A 19,907-nucleotide genomic window follows, 5' to 3' on the forward strand; every position below is an offset into this window, starting at 1 on the left:
GTGGGAGCAGGGATGAGAAGAAGGGGACACTGAAACCCTGTTCTTGGCATAGATGAGGATCTTACTGGTGGGTGCAGGGACAAGAAGAGGGGGACACGGAAAGTCTGTTTTTGGGTAAATGAGGGTCTCAGCGCAGAGATCCCTATTGATCATATTCCTAGGATAGGTGATAAAAGTCTATTTTAGTACAACCCCTTCAAGTCAATTTTTAGGACAAATGCTAGAAGGTCTTTGGTTCTTTCATTCTATGGACGACTGGTGGTATTATATGTTGGACCCCAACTGTTTCTAATGTTATGGCATATACTGAAAGATATAACATACCACTGAGGCCGCATCCACATGGGCTACCAAATCTCACTACAAAACATCACTCATGTGAAAGAACCCATCGGAAACCATGGGCTTAAGATACATGCTAGAACTTTCGAACGTCATAATATGAATACCCACTTATGTCTTACGACATCACAGCTGCAAAATTAGTGAAAAAAGATGATTTTAGGGGCATATTCAACCAGAAATATAACTCAGGCATTTCAATCAGATCTTGCAACAAAAAAACTAAGGTTCCATTAATGACCAGAACTCACAAAAAAATGCTCTAAACCCAGTGACGTCATCCAGCGCCCTAAGTTGTAGCCAATCAGATGTTACATTTCAATCAGATGTTACATAATTTAAGAATTCATTTCTCTCAAGTGCCAAAATGTGTATTGGCGCAGCGTGTGGCAGACATGTTGGCACCTTCATGATCAAATGATTTCATTTTGGGCAGCGGCCAAGTAAACACATTCTGTCCGGACCCATTTTTTGCTTTCTGCATCGGCAACGCAACTCAAGTTCACTTAGTGCAGAACTGCTCAGTGTGATGTCAAGGAGTTAAATAACATCCAAAGAATGTCCTGAATGCATCAAAGAGGTGACCTGTTGTTGATCCAGCAGGACTGGCACAGAGTATCGCCATGTCTCTTGCTGCGAGAGGCACATAACCCGCTCTGTAGTGTCACTACCCACCGCACTGCTCCAAGTAATTACACCAATCAATTGGCTACATTGTAATCAGCCAGCCAGCAGGTGGAAGGAATAATATTAAGCTAGTAATGCTATTTTGTACCTCTTCTGGAGAGCGCTGGCAGACACAAATCACTCCTCCGGTGTCTAACTCCTATGGTAATTCTTCCCTGTCGGCTGCAAAAGCAGGAATATCTTGGAGTCTGATAGCGGTCTGCCGTGCTTCGGTCTAGGAGAGCCCTTTAATGCAGTAGGACACATGCAGCTATTGAGCATGCATGTAATACTACACAGCAATGTTTAACCCCTCGGTGACAAAGCCTGTCTGTGCCTTAATGAGCGACTCATTTTTCAGTTCTTCTTATTGTAACATTCCAATACCATAACCTTTTCACTTTTCAGTTGACACAGCCGTATGAGGGCTTGTTTATTTGCGGGACAAGTTATATTTTTGAAGGGCATCATTTCTGGGTACATTTATTTGTATAACTTTTATTAAACTTTTTTTGTTTTCTTTAGGCTGGATTCAGACGAACGTATATTGGCTCGATTTTCACACCCAGCTGATATACGGCGTCTCTCTCTGCCTCCTCTCCGCCCCTCTGCACTATTTGGAAAGGGCGGGGTGGTGGTGGGGCTAATTCTTGGAACTTAGCCCCGCCCCATCCCGCCTCCTTTCATTGCAAGTAGTGCAGAGGGGCGGAGAGGGGGTGGAGAGGAGGCAGAGAGGGGGCGGGAGCTCAGTTCCTGCTCCTGGCTCTTCCATCCCCCCCGCAGATGAGGACGACGTATATCGGCTCGGCGTCTGAATCCAGCCTTAGAGGGATAGGGGGCAAAAATAAATTCTGCTATTTGTTTTTGTTTTTGGGACTTTATGTTTACGGCGTTCAGTGAGCAAAATAAATAATGTGATTCCGGAGATACCAAGTTTATACTTTTTTTATGTTTTACTATTTGTGTACACAAAAAACTTTTTCTTTAATAAAGATTTTCTCTTGTCGCCGCATTCCATGGTATTTTTAGTTTTCCACTGACAGAGCACTATGAGGGCTTGTTATTTATTGCAGGATGAATTTTAGTCTTCATTTATACAATTTTTGGGAACATATAACATTTTGATTGCTTTTTATTCCATTTTTATTTTCTTGAGGCAAGATTGACAAAATCCGCAATTCTGGCATGTTTTTTATTTTTAATTAAAACAGCGTTCACCGTACAGTATAAGGCTGCATTCCCACGAACGTATATCGGTTTGGTTTGCACGCCGAGCCGATATACGTCGTCCTCATGTGCGGGGGGGGGGGGGGGGGGGGGGGGATGGAAGAGCCAGGAGCAGAAACTGAGCTCCCGCCCCATCTCCGCCCCTCTGCACTATTTGCACTGAAAAGAGGCGGGGCGGGGGCAGGGCTAAGTTCCGCGAATTAGCCCCGCCCCCATCCCGGCTCTCCCAATTGCAAATAGTGCAGAGGGGCGGAGAGGAGGCAGAGAGGGGGCGGGAGCTCAGTTCCTGCTCCTGGCTCTTCCATCCTCCCCCCCCCTGCACACCAGGACAACGTATATCGGCTCAGCGTGAAAACCGAGCCGATATACGTTAGTGGGAATGCACCCTAAATAATATGTTAAATTAATTCTGCAGGCAAATACGTTTACGTCAATATAGCTTTTTTATTTTTTTGGAACTTTTTCCCAATTTTTTTTTTTTTAAATGCACTTTTTGTTTATCGCTGCATTTAAAGACCCCTAACATTTTTTTTGTCAACGTTGCTGTGAAAGGGTTCTTTTTTGTGGGATGAGTTGTACTTTTTAAATGGTACCATTTGTTGATCTATGTGACATTTTGATCACTTTCTAATCTGTTTATTGTAAGGCAAGATAGGCAAAATTAGCTATTTTTGCCATGTTTCTTGTATTTTTTTTTATGGTATACGCTGTGTGGGTTAGGAAACGTACTAACTTATTTCTTTGGGTCATTATGAACGCAGCGATACGCAGATGTGTGATTTAAAAAATGTTTTCTTTAACATAGTAAAGGGCGGGGAGGGGTGATGTTTTTTATTTTTTTTAACCTTAAAATATTTTTTAAACTTTTTATTTCTGTCCCACTAGGGAACATTACCACATTTTATCATTCACTTCAGTATAGCAGTATATTATATAGCCAATGAAGCTCAGTCAGAGGCTGAGTTTCATAGGCCACCGTACCTGGCAGACCCGGAGACCATATTTAAGTCTCCAGGTGCCATAGTAACCCATCGAAATAACAGGGGTCCGATAGGTGGAAGAGGGAGCCACTTCCCACTAGAATTTTACATGCCGTGGTCGCATTGACTGCGGCATGTAAAGGGTTAAACAGCAGAGATGGGAGATTTGTCTGGTCCCTGCTGTTATCTAACAGCTGAGCACCCATTTCCCCTGGGAGACCCGTGCTAGGTCACCTTTTTACAGCAGCTGCATCAGAATAATATGGCCGCTATTAAAAGATGTTTTTAAGGGGTTAAGTATAGACATGTCAGGCACTGAATATGTTAAATCAGATTTTACACACATGATGAAAAGCACATATGATAATAAACTATAAACACTACTACTGAACCTTCCTCTGTAAAAGCTCAAGAACGACCATCACTGGAACGGCCTATCAGGCATCGGCACCCAACAGGTGGTCCCGTGGAAAAGCACCCTCAGCCACTGCTGCGGACACATGGATAGCTTAACCAAGTGGTGTAAATATACGGCATTTGGTCCGGGGCTTTAATCCCGACTGATAGTGAAAACACAGCTTGGGTTTAACGCTCCAGCAATCTAGCAAGAACAGCTCAGGTGCTCGGCTGTCAAAAACAGCCAAAGACCCGGAGGAGGAGACAGTCACAGTTTAGAACCGCTTCTGCCTTCCCTCTTCTAACCTATATAGCGCTCAATGACTGCTATGTAGAGAATAGAGGAAGCAGCAGCAGAAGAGGTCCGGACTAGCAGACGAAGTAAAGAAGAAGTTGTATCACTATACACAGTGTGTGGCATACTCACAAGTGATCTGTTGAGTCTACATCCAAGTCGGGGTCTTTAACATGTGGAAGGCTGTGGTCGATGACTATGGTTTCTGTGTTTGCTAAGCAAAATCCATTGGAACGCATGATTTCTAAAAAAAAAGAAAAAAAACTTATGAAACTTAAAGACAGAAAAAAATCTTTTGTAACAACTCTGTATTAGCTAAAATATCCGCATCATCATGTATGTTCCTTAAATGGGGAACATTGGTTTCTACCTATTAGTTGTTCTTTTCTGCCTTCCTCTGGATCAACATTGAAGAGGAGGGGGGGGGGGGGGGCTGAACTGGATGAACATGTGTTTTTTTTTCGGCCTAATATACTATGTTACATACATACTGCGATGCCCTGTACAGCTCCAATCCCTGCCCGTATAATATGTACATGATGAGCTCTTACCCACCCAGAGAGGCAATTAGGCTCATTTCTACTCCCTGCAGACCCCCGAATTAAGGATGCTGTCATGCAGTTTTTCAGGATTTGCCTTCCACATCTGCTATGGAATTAGTTCTGTCATGGTAAATTTGTGGCCGGATAGCAAATGGGAAATACTAACAATTTCGATAGTTGTAAACAAGAGAAGGAAGGGTACTACAAAGTCACCGCCATCCTGAGTAACACTTTGCGGTCCTCCATGTAAACAGATGTGTTAGCCTCCTACAGAAGTAACATAAGTTTACAGACTCAGCGGAAATGCAAAGAAATAAATAATACATTTATTCAGCACATACAGGGGGTGGACATAAATATGGAAGTCCCGTACAAAAAGGCATTGAATTTTAATTAGGGATGAGCGAGTATACTCGCTAAGGCACTCCTCGCTCGAGTAATGTGCCTTAGTCGAGTATCTCCCTGCTCGTCCCGAAAGATTCGGGTGCCGCTGCGGGGCGGGGAGCTGCGGGGGAGAGCAGGGAGGAACGGAGGGGAGATCTCTCTCTCCCGCCCGCTCTGCCCCGCAACTCACCTGTCAGCTGCGGCGGCCCCCGAATCTTTAGGGACGAGCAGGGAGATACTTGGCTAGGGCACATTACTCGAGCGAGTAGTGCCTTAGCGAGTATACTCGCTCATCCCTAATTTTAATCATTACAACTGAGCTGACCTCTTGACCCCTGCTTGTCTGAGAGCTTTCCCATCAAATTTGTGTTTACTTCACCTCTTGCCCTGCTCTGAGAGGTTTTTGGGAGCCAGCTGGTTATAGTAGCTGAGTGGCTCAAACACCTGACCAATGGACCTTGTTGTTGGAGGAGATGTTCACTCCTGCCCGGCAGCACCTGTGTCGTATTACCTTCACCTAAAATCAGTCTCTACATGTATTATTGAAATAGGCTTTATAATCCCATGTAACTTAAGGCATGTATTCAGTATGGTGTTTCCGTATTTTTGTCCACCCCCTGTACATCTCTCAAAGTTACAATGGTTTACTGAAGTAATTTCAGACTGTATCCTGGTCTCATCTGCCAGACATCAAATTCTATCCGGGACTGACAGATAACTAGACTTGGTAGCTTCTTGGACCCCGGCAGAAGCCAGTCTGATTTTTGTAGAGGCCAGGCATCAACAACTTCTATAGACATCAATAGAAGCCAACTCAAAAAGTTACGCCCTACTTACACGAACAAGCCGATGACTGAACGATGTGCGAAAATTGTGAGGTTCTCACTCATCATTCAGTTTTGGCCAGTATAGAAACCAGCACCGGCTCGGGCCCTTATGGTGCCGTTTAAACACGGATCGTTCAGTGTTTTACATAGGAATGACAGGAGGGGGATCATCACTCCTTAAGGAGACTTATAAGGCCATGCATGCTCCTCTGGGAAATATATGCAAATAAGGAAAATGGAACAATACAAGTGCAGCGCCACCTACTGGATGACAGCATTCCTGCAAGTCAATGTTCGACCCTTTATACAAGTCTTTATAACAATTCCCAATCCCTGTTACAACGACCTGTATAAAGGGTCGGACATTGATTTGCAGGAATGCTGCCATCCAGTAGGTGGCGCTGCAGAGGTATTAGTCCATCTTCTTTATATGCATATAGAAATCTGAAACACTAAACAATTAGCGCTCGTTAAAAATCATGCAGTCTAACCAGGCTGCCCGAGATCAAACAATCATCTGATGAAGTAATCAGCGGCTTCCGTCAGCAAACGAGAATCGGGAGATTCTCGGCCCGTGTAGAGGGGCGTCAGGTCGGGTATCGCGGTTGCCAACATGCGATTTTCCCACAGATGCTAGGCGTTATTTTCAATGGAAGGCATCGCATTACAATTGTATGTACCTAGCACGCGGTGCCATACTGCCGCTGGCCCCACTAAAGACAATTGGAAATGCTCAAAGATAGGATGTGTTAGGATTTTTCTTTTCCTGCGCCACGATGCGGGGGGGGGGGGGGGGGGGGGGGGGACACAATCATGTGTATGATCCCATTCAAAAGAATAGGGTTCATATTCGTGTGAGATTCGTGCGTCTTGCAACGCACAAGTCTTGCTCGATTTTCTCGGCTGTGTGAAAATGCCCTTATAGTAAATCAGCTATACCAGCTATATTACATTATGGCGAGCGATCTAAGGCTAATTTCCCACGGGCGAGTGCGATATCAGGCCAAGACCGATATCGCGCTCGGGAGCGTTCGATTTTCTCTGGGGATGCGAGACATTTTTGTATCAAAATCACCTCCCATTACTTCAGGGAAGTAGTGCTCCTCCGACAGGGCAAGTGTTCGCCATTGTTTTCAGTGAGAAGCCCGGCATCGTACTTGTGCGCTGTGCGATGTCTTCGCCACCCTATTGAAAATAATGGGCAAGGCATTCAGAGGTAACGCGCAATTATAGGACATCTCGCGATTCTAATTCCCACACTGCAACGCGGGAAAAAAATCAAACGCTCATGTATTCCAAAGAGGTCACACGACGCACAAATCTAGCGCGATTATCTCAGCCGTGTGAAAGCAGCCTAACGTAAAGCTTGCGGGTGTCAATGGAAAATGTATAACAGTGCCCCCTGCCAATCATGTGCCACCTATATTACTGGTGCCTTCTTATATGGCACATGCGGCTTCTATGTCTAGCTATGCCTCTATTACTGTGCCACCAAACTAGAATGCCAGTGCTAGAATTAGAACAAATGAGGGCACGTTCAGACGTGGCAGGGAGGATGCAGAACATCCATTTGGAAATGCTTTGCAGAAAGCCATTCACTAGCTGCAGACACAACCCCATTCACAGGTATAGAAGGACTTCTTGCAACAAATCTGTGATGACAGCATTGCTGTTGGCTGCGTTATGGGGCAGTAAAGGGGGCACTAGGATGGCAGCATTGCTGTTGGCTGCGTTTTGGGGGCACTATGAGGGCAGCATTGCTGTTGGCTATGTTGTTGGGTGCGGCGATGGCAGCAGTATTATCTGCCCTCAATAAGAGGATCCATTGGTGGTATTATGCTGAAGAGGAAGGAGATGCCTGCCCACATGCCGGCACACTGCTGACGAAGGGAAGAAAATTCAAGTATTTCCTAGTGGACCTGAAACTGTTTTCCAAAATCCTGCCAAACAGGATCTCCCCCTTCCTACAACATGTGGTCCACAAAGATCAAGTAGGTTTTGTCCCACTTAGAGAGGCTAGGGATAATACAACAAAAGCAATAAATATGATACACTTTGCTCAAAAACTATCCGTACCAGTCTGCTTACTGTCTGCAGATGCAGACAAGGCATTCGATAGGGTGGATTGTGACTTCCTGTTTGCCACCGTGACTCATATGGGAGGTGGGTCCTAATATGCTTCAATGGCTCGCAGGTCTGTATTCCTGTCCCACGGCGTCAGTCAGGGTAAACAGCCAGCTCTGAGCCCCCTTTTAGTATCACAAATGGCACGGGACAAGGCTGTCCCCTTTCGTCTCCGATTTTTATATTGTGTCTGGAGCCATTGCTAGGACATATTCGTGCCAATCCGGACGTACGAGGGATTACATTAGCGGACACGGAACATAAGATCGTGGCCTACGCGGATGACCTCTTGTTTTTCGTCTCCAATCCGCGAATCACCTTACCCAATCTACTAGTGGAAATAAATCAATACTCTACTATATCCAATTTCAAGATCAATTATCAAAAATCAGGGGTACTTAATGTTTCCCTTCCTCAATCTACAGTAAATTAACTTAAAAACGCCTTCTCATTTTTGTGGGCAAGAGACCATATTTCCTTCCTAGGCATTAATCTCACACCAGGAGTTGAAGATTTATACTCTGCAAATTTCCCTACTCTCCTAAATAAGGTTAGGTAGGACTTTGCAATCCGATTTTGGATTCAGGTTTTCCTAGGGGGCTTTCTCTTTCTACCATTATACAATGGCGCCATCTGCTGGCTAGAGCCAGTGCTGCGGTATGGGACATGTTGGAGAGGCCCCCAACAACAGAGCGGCCAGTAATATACAGTAAGAATACCCTGCCGGACGTCTTCTGACATCGGAGCTGTACAGCCTTCAATCAGAATATCTTCAGACGTCAGACAGTGGATTGGAAAGGGTTAAGACGCCTGGACCAAAGGCACTTTTTCATGGTTCGGAACAGGAGCCATTATACATGTTTCAAGCCCATCCTATTCATGTCCCGATGCAATTTTTCTAACACCTATTCTCTCTGATGTCTAAATTTATATGGGCATACAAACCATCACGTATAACGCGGAATACATTGTCTAAACCAGAAAGGGAGGGGGACGTGGGCCTCCCAAATTTCCTGTGAAATTATCAGGCGGCTCACCTAGTATGCATAATAGACTGGCACAGACACCCGGCCCTCAAGCTGTGGATCGCCCTAGAACAGACATTTGCACCCATGCCACTTGTAGCGCTCCCTTGGACACATGGACAGGTACCAGCGGAGTTGGCAAGACACCCCACAATTGGCCCGACAATGCTAATTGCTACTAAAGTTTTTGCCAGGGCAGATATCTCTCCTAAACCATCTCCTATGTTACCGGTCCTGGGCAACCCGGTGTTCCTGCCGGTCAATGAGGATAGAGTCTTCCGCAACTGGGTCATGGGAGGTAGATTTTGAGCTGAACATTTTCTAGAGGATGGCCAATGGCTACCAGTGGATTTGTTAGTGGGAAAGACTAACCATAATCAGCTTACCTGAATCCCCGCGCTCCGGTGACTTCTTACTTACCTTGCGAAGATGGCCGCCGGGATCTTCACCCTCGGTGGACCGCAGGTCTTCTGTGCGGTCCATTGCGAATTCCAGCCTCCTGATTGGCTGGAATCGGCACACGTGACGGGGCGGAGCTACAAGGAGCCGCTCTCCGGCACGAGCGGCCCCATTCAGAAGAAAGAAGACCGGACTGCGCAAGCGCGTCTAATCGGGCGATTGGACGCTGAAAATTAGACGGCACCATGGAGACGGGGACGCTAGCAACGGAACAGGTAAGTGAATAACTTCTGTATGGCTCATAATTAATGCACGATGTACATTACAAAGTGCATTAATATGGCCATACGGAAGTGTATAACCCCACTTGCTGCCGCGAGACAACCCCTTTAACACACAGCCAGAGACCTCACCGCTAGGTATATACAGAGATGGAAAGAGGACCTGGGGATCACACTCACCCCTGAGGAAAGGGAAAGAATCTTTACAATCACACATTTCTCTTCTATATCTAGTAGGGTTCAGGAATCTGGATACAAGGTTCTCTCTAGGTGGTACAGGGTGCCCTCCCACTTGCATAAGGTATTCCCATCGGTCTCCCCCCTGTGTTGGAGTTGCGGGATGGAACAGGGGATCCTGCTACATATTTAGATGTAACCCGCGGAGGTGTGGCGGATTACATCTAAGTTCAGGCATTACCCCTACCTAAATCTCCGGCCTTCTTCCTCCTACATCCCCTTATTAACGTACAAAAGAAAAATCAGTGGTGTGCTATTTGGTGAGCGTGGCGAGATCCTGCATTCCTAGATTTTAGAGACCCACGGTGGCACTGTGGCTTAATACAATCAAATGGATCATGGAAATGGAGGACTTTACAGAGTCATTGAGAGGTACACAAGCGAAATTTTGGAAGACCTGGTACCACTGAATGGTGTTTCAGGACTCGGAGGAGTTCCGTTTGTTAATCAACCCGTGAGGCTTTAGGCCTCAAGTCCACGGGGAAAATCAGGCCCGCTACGGATTCTCCATGGATAAATCGGTAGCGGGTCCCTCCTGCCCCGCGGACATGAGGCATAAAAATAAGAATAAACTCGCCTCTCGCACGCTCCGGATCTTCCCTTCTTCGCGGCTTCATCTTCTCTCCGTCGCGGCCGGATCTTCTATCTTCGGCCCGGCGGATGTGCACGGCACATCGGTTGTGTGCCGCGCGCATGCGCCGGCCCGAAGAAAAAAGATCCGGCCGCGATGGAGAGAAGATGAAGCCGCGAAGAAGGGAAGATCCGGAGCAGGTGAGTATATTCTGATTTTGGTCTTCCGCGGATCCGGACGGCTTCCATAGGCTTCAATAGAAGCCTGCGGGAGCCGTCCCCGCAGGAGACCCGCACGAAAATGGAGCATGGTCCATTATTTTTCATGCTCCATTTTTTTAAAATCCCTTTTATTGACCATCCGCGGGTATTTATCTACCCGCGGGTGGTCAATGCATCCCTATGGGGTGCGGATTTGCATGCGGATCCTAATTCATAATTTGCCCGTGGACATGAGGCCTTATATTTTCCGCTTTTGTTGTTGTTTAAGTCTGCTTTTCTTTTTGTCGATCCCCCTAATGTGTCTTGTCTGTTATGCAGGGTGTTACACACGGCGATGTTTGGATGGCAGGTTCACAGTTATAAATGATAGTATAGACTAATTATAGGTTACAGGAGGGATGCTGACTTTTTTGATTTAATAAATGTGATATTATATGTGATATGGGGGGGGATTCTATCACTGTTATGTTGGTTCATACGATATTTGGTAAATGGTCAATTCCAAAATACAATTCATCTGCATATATTTGGAATGCTGATGGTGATAAATAAATAAAGAATTAAACAAAAAATGTATTGCCTTTTGAGCCTAGTTTTTATGGCGTTCACCATCTAGTAAGGATGGAATGGATAACTTTATTCTGTGTGTCGGTGCGATTACAGAAATACCAAATTTATAGTCTTTATTCTATTTAACTATTTAAAAAAATATATGTAATGTAATTGTGTATGAGCTGCGGGTATATGTAGTGGCCCAGAGTTAGTGGGGGCCCTCCATATTGTTATATGTAGGTCTCTTGCCATTGTCTTATGTGTAGTATGCATTTGATATGTGTATTGCACTTCTACAGCACTGAATGGGTTAACCCTTTCCAATCCACTGTCTGACGTCTGAAGACATTATGATTTAAGGCTGTACAGCTCCAATGTTGAAAGGCATCAGTCGGGGTTCTCTTACTGTATATTGCCAGCCTCTCTGCTGTCGGAGCCTATCCAACGTGTCACCTCATGCAGTACTGGCTTTAGCCAGCAGATAGCGCCGTTGTATAATGGCAGAAAAAGAGTAAGCCCCCTAGGAAAACCAGGATACAAATTGGACTGGAAAGGGTTAATGTCTGGGTTATGTCTGAAAGATGTATTATGTTGTGTGTCATGTGACTATGTTTTATATATATGTGGTTGCAAAGATGCTATGCTAGAGAAGAGTACAGTAAAGAGAGAGAAGTCAAAGAGAGGCAGTCTAAGAAAACCGCAACGCGACGCAATATACGCATCGCAACTTTGCGTTTTTAACATTAGGAAGTCCCATTGACAATTGGAAGAAAAAATAGGAGCAAATTTGCAGCAGAAAAAAACCCGCTAGTGGGTAGTCACCCTTAGGGCGCCCACCCACTGGCGATTTTTTTTCCTGTGATGTTTTGCGTTTTTTCTCAAGAACAATTAGTATAGAATGTGTTCTTGTCCATCTGGGGTTTTTTTTCCGTTTCGTGGGGTTTTTTCACATAGGAACTGTCAGTTGCATATGTGTCCTTATTTTTCTCTTAATGCACCCATGATTGTCAATGGAGGGCTGCAAAAAACGCGCAAAAAACGCGCAGAAAACGACGCGTTTTTCACGCACGAAAATCGGCAACGCAAGTGGGTAGGCGCCCTTAGAGTGCATTCTAGTCTGAGGCAGTGTTTCTGACAAGTCTGCTAATTGAACCCCACAGACATTGATCGGTCTGTGTGTAAAGAATGGAGGAAGCTGGGTGATTCCCTTCTGCTTGGCCTGGGCCTACTCTACCCAGAATGTGCCGGTGCTACCACTAAGCACTGAACGAGAGAGAAGGTCCGCTGCTTGAGAGAGAAAAGGCACCGGAAGCATGAGTGTTGACCGGAGAGTTGGAGAGAGAGTCTCCAGGAGCGGGATCACACAGATAACTAGGACTGTGGATTGTCTGGATTACCCCTAATGTCCTCCCTGTCACACCACCTTCTATGCGTGTGTTAGGGAAATTCAAAGGTTTCATTCATATGCTGTCGGGCTCCAAATTAAAGGGGTACTGACCGGTCAAGAGGATCCAGACACACAGAGACCATGCTATGTGCAAAGGCATTCTAAATTTATTACAAGTGTAACTGTGCCAAACTACTGTTGTAAATTGGGGTTTGCCGAAGTTTCAGTAAACGGACATTACTGACCATTCCTGGTTTGTCCAGTAACTTTCCCTGATTGTGGAAGTTATTTGCTTCACCGAGATTCCCCACAGAGGATGGAACAGTGGCGTCACAAGTGACAAAGAGCTTTAACGTAATTCCTGGTTACTTTTTCCTGTGACCTTCCCTAGCAGTAACTTGGACGGGTCCCGAGCTACCCCCAGGGGAGGAGATGGTAGCGCCACAGTGACATAATTATCCTTATCTACCCGCCATCTCCTCAGACGCTGCATATATACACGACCATAGAGAACAATGGGCTATATGTCGTGTATATTCGCAGTAAAATGGAACATACTGCGTTCTATTTTCTGCTTGCAGATTACGCAATTCGACACACAAAGGTGATCAGAACTGCGCCAGTCAATCCATTTAATTGCTCGCGTATTACAGTGGATCGTATACTTGCGGAGTCCACAATTCAAATCTGGTTGTGTGAGACTGGCTTAGGCTACTTTTACACGGGCGAGTGCGATATTGGGCCATGAAACTCGACCCAATAACGCGCTGACAGATGCGAGGCAGGTTTTTTTTTCAGTTCAGGGAAGCAGCGATCCTCTGCCGCAGCTAAAAGGATCGCAGAGTGTTTCCTATTGTTTGCAATGGGTACACTTTGCATTGCACTTACGTGCACCTCGCACGCTGTGCAATGCTGTGTCGCCCCAATGAAAACAATGGGACAGGTCGCAATGTTTTCCCACGCCGCGATGCAGGAAAAAAAAAATGAAAATCACTCATGTCTACTATCTCATTCAAAAGAATGGGGTCCATATTCATGCAGGATGTGTGCGTCTCGCAACGCACAAATGTCACGCGATTTTCTCAGCCATGTAAAGCCTTAGGGGGAACATTGCAGGTCACTAGGGATACATTGCCCAGCAACTACAAGACTTTTCAACTGGAAGTGGCATCACCTGACCAGTGGTGGCGGCACTCAGTAACGGTGGCGGTGCGCAGTGCTTTTGGGACTGGCAGCGAACGGTATTCCTTGTGAGAGGAGGTTTTTATGCAAGCTGAAATCCGTTGTGTAACTGCAGCTGATTCCGAGTCAAATTCTGCGGATTTTGATGCAAAAATGCTGGGGATTCTGTTGCGGAATTTTCCGTTACGGAAAATCAGCAGCATTTTCGTCCCGTGTGAACGCGCCCTTATTGTATAGTACATTGGATAGAAAACAAGAGTTGTCATCAATCATTCCAAGCCTCCTCAATGTAAAATCTAAGTAGTTCTGCAGAATCTGCAGCTCTTGTATACATGCAGAACTAGAGAGACTTGCTGTTGAACGCTCCGGGTGACAACCCAGCATTCCCAGCAGCAGATGAATGAAGAGAACAACTCGTGCTCATTAGGGATTTTAGGTGGAAATGCTATTTAAAGGCTCATAAAGATCTACTTCTGTGTCTGTAGAGGCCATTATTTTTGGTTACATAGTCCAGGATCCCGAGTGTTACAGTTAACAATGGTCAAATTATTTCCTATGTTTTAATCATTTCCAAACATTTATGGTATTAACCTATCCCAAATGTCCCTCACTTACCTTGGCTGGAGTTGTGAGATGTAGCAGTGACAGCGGATCTTGTGTTTCATTAGTACTGACATAATCACTGGAGAGATGAGCTTTAATAAGAACGTATCTGCACTGCCATCTAGTGGTGAGGTTCAGGCAGCACTGCAGACATCCGCACAGGCATTGGTCATACTAAGCTTAAAGAGATTATATTGCTAAAAATGATTTTTATTAATTAAAACCACATAGTGACGCGCGTTCCTCTTTTCCATTCATTTTTAATTTCCTAATAGAAACATTTGTTATTCTGCTGTCTGTACCTGACTATGGGGCGGCAATCTCTCCTGAGCTGCATTTAATAGCATTTAGGCCTCCTTCCCACGAGCGTGACGGGCTCCGCCGCGTAATATTCCGCAGTGAAGCCCGTCACGGCGCCCCCCAGAGCCCCTATACTTACCAGCGGACGATAGCGTGAAGACGCTTCCCCGCCCACCGCGTCGTGTGACACGCCCACCGCGTCACGTGACGCGCCGGCCGCGTCAAATGACGCTGCGGCGGTAGGCGGGGAAGCGTTTTTTCACGCTATCTCCCGCTGGTTACAGCGGGAGATAGCGTGAACGGACGGCTTCCATTGACTGCAATGGAAGCCGTCAGCGCGTACAGCCCGTCCTCACCCGCAGCAAATAGAGCATGCTGCGGGTGAGGACGGGAGAAATCACGGTGCGTAATTCCGCGGTGGAATTACGCATTGTGAGCATTGTGCTATTAGGTTCAATAGAACCTAATAGCAGGGGGCCACGCAGTGGATTTTTGCCGCGAATTTACGCGGCGTAAATCCGTTCGTGGGAAGGAGGCCTTAGGCCGGTGTGCGCAAAATGTATGCGCATAATAGGCAGTTATGTACACATTTGCACTCTGTTTTTCCTTTTAATCAATGTGTCTTTGGAAGCCTGTTAAGGTTGTGCTTCTGGGACCTGTGGTTCTACAGGCTTCCTTGTGCGTACCTTCACAGGTAGGGGTTAATTGTGCTGCATACTCCAGCAGCCAATCCTCCTGGTCAGCAGCAGATAAATAACAGCGAACTCTTGTGAGAGATTGCAGGTTATTTTAGTGCTGTACTCTGTGTTAATCCCACTCAGAGCTGGTGTGCATGCTTGTCTGTAGTGTCCCTCTCCTCCCCTGAAGACGGTCTGGACACCTGTAGCCCCCATCTGCATCCTATGCAGACCCTTTCTTCCCTTCCCTTTGACAGGTGCGGCCTCTAGATGTCTGATGTCTTATGTGTGTGACAGATGGGTGATGCCTAATACTGTCCCCTATGTCAGCACAGTGGCTGACTCTCTATTCCCCTGGTGTGAGGACACTTGGACTGGCTATGGTTTAGCATCTGTATACATGTGAGCTCTGTGTGGTGTTCCTGTTATATGCACAACCTGGTATGTAGGTGTGAACAGTGTGTTATGTCTGTGCAAGTGGTCAGGCATGTGCTCTATGTGCAGTCCTGTTCTGTGTCCGGTGTGTGTGAACAGTGTTGTGTTCTGTACTGTGTTTAGTGCATCTTCTCCAGGTTCCTTATCAGGGATAGCTAGGTCCCAGATGAAGACAGTGGAGCTGACCTTATCAGGACGATCGTCCTGCTTTCAGGCAGACCACTTCTCTGAGTTTGGTTATATAGGAACAGTGTTTCCCACATTTTGGTTCTATTTCTTGTTTTGTCATTTGTTCTTTTGTATTTGCGAGAGATCTGTCGGTAACAGATCCAACGCATCCAGGTTGAACGTGACAAGGCCTTTTTGTAATTGGTTTTCATTAAAAATGTCTGACTATACGACTTATATGCTTGTTTTCCATGGCGCTGCAGACTGGAGGACTTAGCATATTCTATCAGAATAAAGGGACCGGTCGTTTCTCGGCCCATCCTGCAGCCTGCTCCACTGCTGTAAACATGCATTCACTACCTTTCCACTGAGTTATTACATAGGGCTGTATGACACCGCCAGGGGATGGTAGATGAGAGCAGAAAAAGTTACTATTACAGAGGGCTGTAATTCACTTTGGGTTAATTGTTCCTTCTTATACAGTGAAGGGGAACAGACCAGCAGATACTCAGAGAGAGGAAGAGATAGATGTCTGTGTAGTATTGAGTGGGTGTGGTTATGCTACACAGCCTCTGAAAGAGGGGAGGAAAGCTGAGCTTGTAAATAATCAATGGAAGCTGATCAGGGCTGGGACACCCCCCAAGCCAGAAACATCGTTTGCAGGCTGCTCTCTTACATTCAAGTATGAGGCTTTCAAAATGTATCAGGAAAACTCAATGCAAAAAGACAAACAGATAAGTGTATTTTTTTTTTTCTGCAGGGACTTAGTATGATATATGTGTATTGATATTCATGCACAAACGTTTCCATAGCCTTTAAGAGTTGAGGTACACAACCGTTACTGTTCACAATGTGAAATTGTACCACAGGACTGCAACACAACTTACAGGGTATTACCCTCTAAGATATTTACTGTATATGTGGAATATATTGCATGAATATCTGATAGGTGCTATTCCACTTCCATTAACCTAAGGCTTCAATTTCAGGATGAGGGTCCCCTTCAGACTATTGGCACCCCAGAAAGGACAAGACCTTTGTAGTTTATGTGAACTGCTGAAAGAGCCAAGTGTTTTACAACTCCCATAAGACTACAATCAAGTCATTCGCACACATTTATGGCCACCTTGCCAACTAATTTGGACCTTATAGTAGTGCTACACAGGATGAGTCATAAACAGTTGATTGGCAGGGGTCTGACGCTTGAGATCCCTGCCGATCAGTTTATCCTTCGGTCCGTCCAATGGAAGTGATGCTTTCTATTACACTGCAGACTGAATGACAATATCCAGCCCCTCTACGATGACAGCAGGCCAGAAGGTCAGCTGGGACCCCTGGCGGCGGACCACCGCCGATCAACTATTGATGACCCATCCTGAAGATGACTTCTTAATAGTAAATGCCCAGAATACCCCTTTAACCCCTTACGCCTCATGTCCACAGGGAAATTCGGGCCCGCATAGATTCTCCATGCAGAATCCTGCTGCGGGTCCCTCTTTTCCCGCAGACATGAGACCACAAAATCAGAAATACTCACCTGTCCGGACGCTGCGGATCTCCCCTCCGGCGCAGCCGGATCTTCTTTCTTCGGCCCAGCAGATATGCTCGGCACGCCGGCAGCATGCCACCCACACTTTTTTTTTCTTTGAATGCCTGCTTTCCCATGGTCCCAAACACAGCACAAATACAGCTCCAATAAAAGCCGTGGGAGACCGGCACTAAAATGGAGCATGCTGTGGGTGATTTCCCGCACACGCAATCCGCGCCTCACGGGAAAATGACATCCGCAGGTATTTAATTACCTGCGGGTGTCCAATGCATCCCTACGGGGCACGGATCCACGTGCTGCACACCCACTGCGGATCTGTCCCCGTGGACATGAGGCCTTAGAGATATCCACAGTACATGTAGAGGGTTTGTATGCAGAGAGCCCACCCAATACATGCCGGGCATAGATAACTCCGATTGTGGCTGCCAACCATATAAATGCTGCTGATAATTCTGACACTGGCATTTAAATGCCCCAAACTTCATTTAAATGTCCCAAAAGGACTTTACTTCCTTACTGGGTGCTGCATAAACTTGTTAACACGGCCTCTATCCCTGGAAGTACTGCTGCAGCGCACCATCTTCCGCCCCAGTAGCATTAATTTAAAAAAAATAAATACATGTTTGGCATGGCCACGTCCGTAGTGACCTGTACAATAAGTGGAAGACCCTTTTATATTTATTCCCATAGGAAAAATACTGTTTTCAAAGATAAAAAGAGCCAAAAAAGGGGCCAAAATGCTTTTTTGATTCATTTCACATCCCAAAACACACAATAAAAATGATCAAAAAACTCCTATGCACCCCAAAACCGTAGCAAAAAACCCAAACTTTAGCTTGTCATTTATACCACATAGCGAGTAGCGTAAAAAAGGCAGAATTTGTGTGTTCTTTCCCACTGTCTGCCTCTGCTAGATAGGCTCACCGCTGAGACCTGTCATCGCTCCCACCTGCTCCCCCGCAGCGGTATACCGCCTCGGCCATGGACAGGGGGCCTAAAAAGTAAAGTGAATGGGCATTGCGTATTTGGCCATGCAACTGCATTTTTACTGTACTTTTTGAACATACAAATCATGCACATTGGCATGCAAAAAAAACCCCGTAACGATGCTCTCAGCCATTGAAATGGCCAATTAGTTTAATGAGTTCAATATATGCTCTTTCCCTGCGCCAATGTCCAGAAAATAAGAGCACGCTGGGAATTACGAATGCGAGATGCATGTGATCAAACCAACTGAAATCAATGGAATCTATTCTCTGCGCGTGCAACTCTTTTGTATGCAAATTAGCACGCAAATTCATCCGTGTGAACTCGGCCTCGAAGAGTCTGCAGCACTAGCATAACTTCCCCTTCAATCAAGCGGTGGACCCCCGCCAATCAGATATTGAGGGCCCATCCTGAGCATAGGCCATCAGTTTTAAAAAAAATTGGATTACCCCGTTAACGGCAACTCTAGGTCCAGTGTGTAATGAATATTAGACAGTACTAACAGAGTTGGCCTGTAGGTGGCGGTATTACACAACTTATTAAATCCTCAACTCTTCCAGAACTCATCACAAGACATGGCTGAGGCTGCACTCAGAATATAGTCTATATATTGGAATATAGGGGGCTGTGGGGGAGAGCGTCCGCTGGTAACACCGCCCGCCAAGGAGGAAGCGCTGGCAAGGGGAAACGGATCTCCAAACAATATATATGAATTGCTTTCACCTTTTCAAACACCCTAAAAGGATTTGAGGTCCTCTGCTAGGTTGGTCCTTTCAGTTCTATTTGTTTGACATGACCCCCATTATGCATTTTACCGTACTTTATTGCGCTGTGAGCGGTTTTGGCAGAGCAACAAATTATAGAAAAATGAGGGCCATGGAAGCGCCAAGTTTGAGTAGGCAGGCCTGCCTACTTAGTAAGTGGGTCAGCTGATTCGGCAAGTGGGTCAGATGACCTAGTAGGCCCAGATGCTATCATTTAGCCCCACAAAAATTTGCAGTTCCGTGTGCGATTTCATGCAGACAGGGGCCTTAGGTGCACAACTGCGCCCAAAAATACAGCATGTTGCATTTTTTCCCCGCGTGCTTGAAATGTGCAGAGACATGTGAAGGAATCCATTAAGTCAATGGGAGTTAAGTATATGCGGAGCATTGCGGGCGCAGATTTTGCCGCCAGGCTTAGGCTTTAATAACTAACCAATTTCACAAAGGGCGTGTGATGCGAGCCTGTGCCTGCGCTCCCAAAAACGTACAGTAATAAGCGCTGACGTGCGTGTAACACCCTGGTTACCTGTCTCTTCAAACATCGTTCATGCTCTGATACGCTATACTGAGCACATTTGCACTAACGCTCGTCTGAAGCCGCCCTCATACAGCGAATTTGAACGACTAAACGATTTCTGTTTTGAACGGGCCAATGGTGTATCTGCCGGTATAAACAGGCTGCATGAACGAACTCTGACGTCATCCGCTCGTTCTGATGATAATCGTTTGGTGTAAACGCACCCCCAGACTGAAGAAAGGATTAGTGCAAGCACTATATTCCCGGGG

At 46.0% G+C, this 19,907-nt stretch overlaps 1 protein-coding gene across 1 annotated transcript in view; it reads right to left on the reverse strand.

The window, feature by feature from the left end:
- PXDC1 (PX domain containing 1) overlaps positions 1-19,907 on the reverse strand; it is a 66,116-nt gene that overhangs the window by 14,225 nt on the left and 31,984 nt on the right. The window contains exon 4 of the mRNA XM_066579284.1: positions 4,039-4,150. Within this exon, the coding sequence (XP_066435381.1) occupies positions 4,039-4,150 (112 nt within the window). The remainder of the gene's footprint in view (positions 1-4,038; positions 4,151-19,907) is intronic.

The sequence above is a fragment of the Eleutherodactylus coqui genome, chromosome 9 (assembly GCF_035609145.1).
Source record: "Eleutherodactylus coqui strain aEleCoq1 chromosome 9, aEleCoq1.hap1, whole genome shotgun sequence".
NCBI classification, from domain to species: domain Eukaryota; kingdom Metazoa; phylum Chordata; class Amphibia; order Anura; family Eleutherodactylidae; genus Eleutherodactylus; species Eleutherodactylus coqui.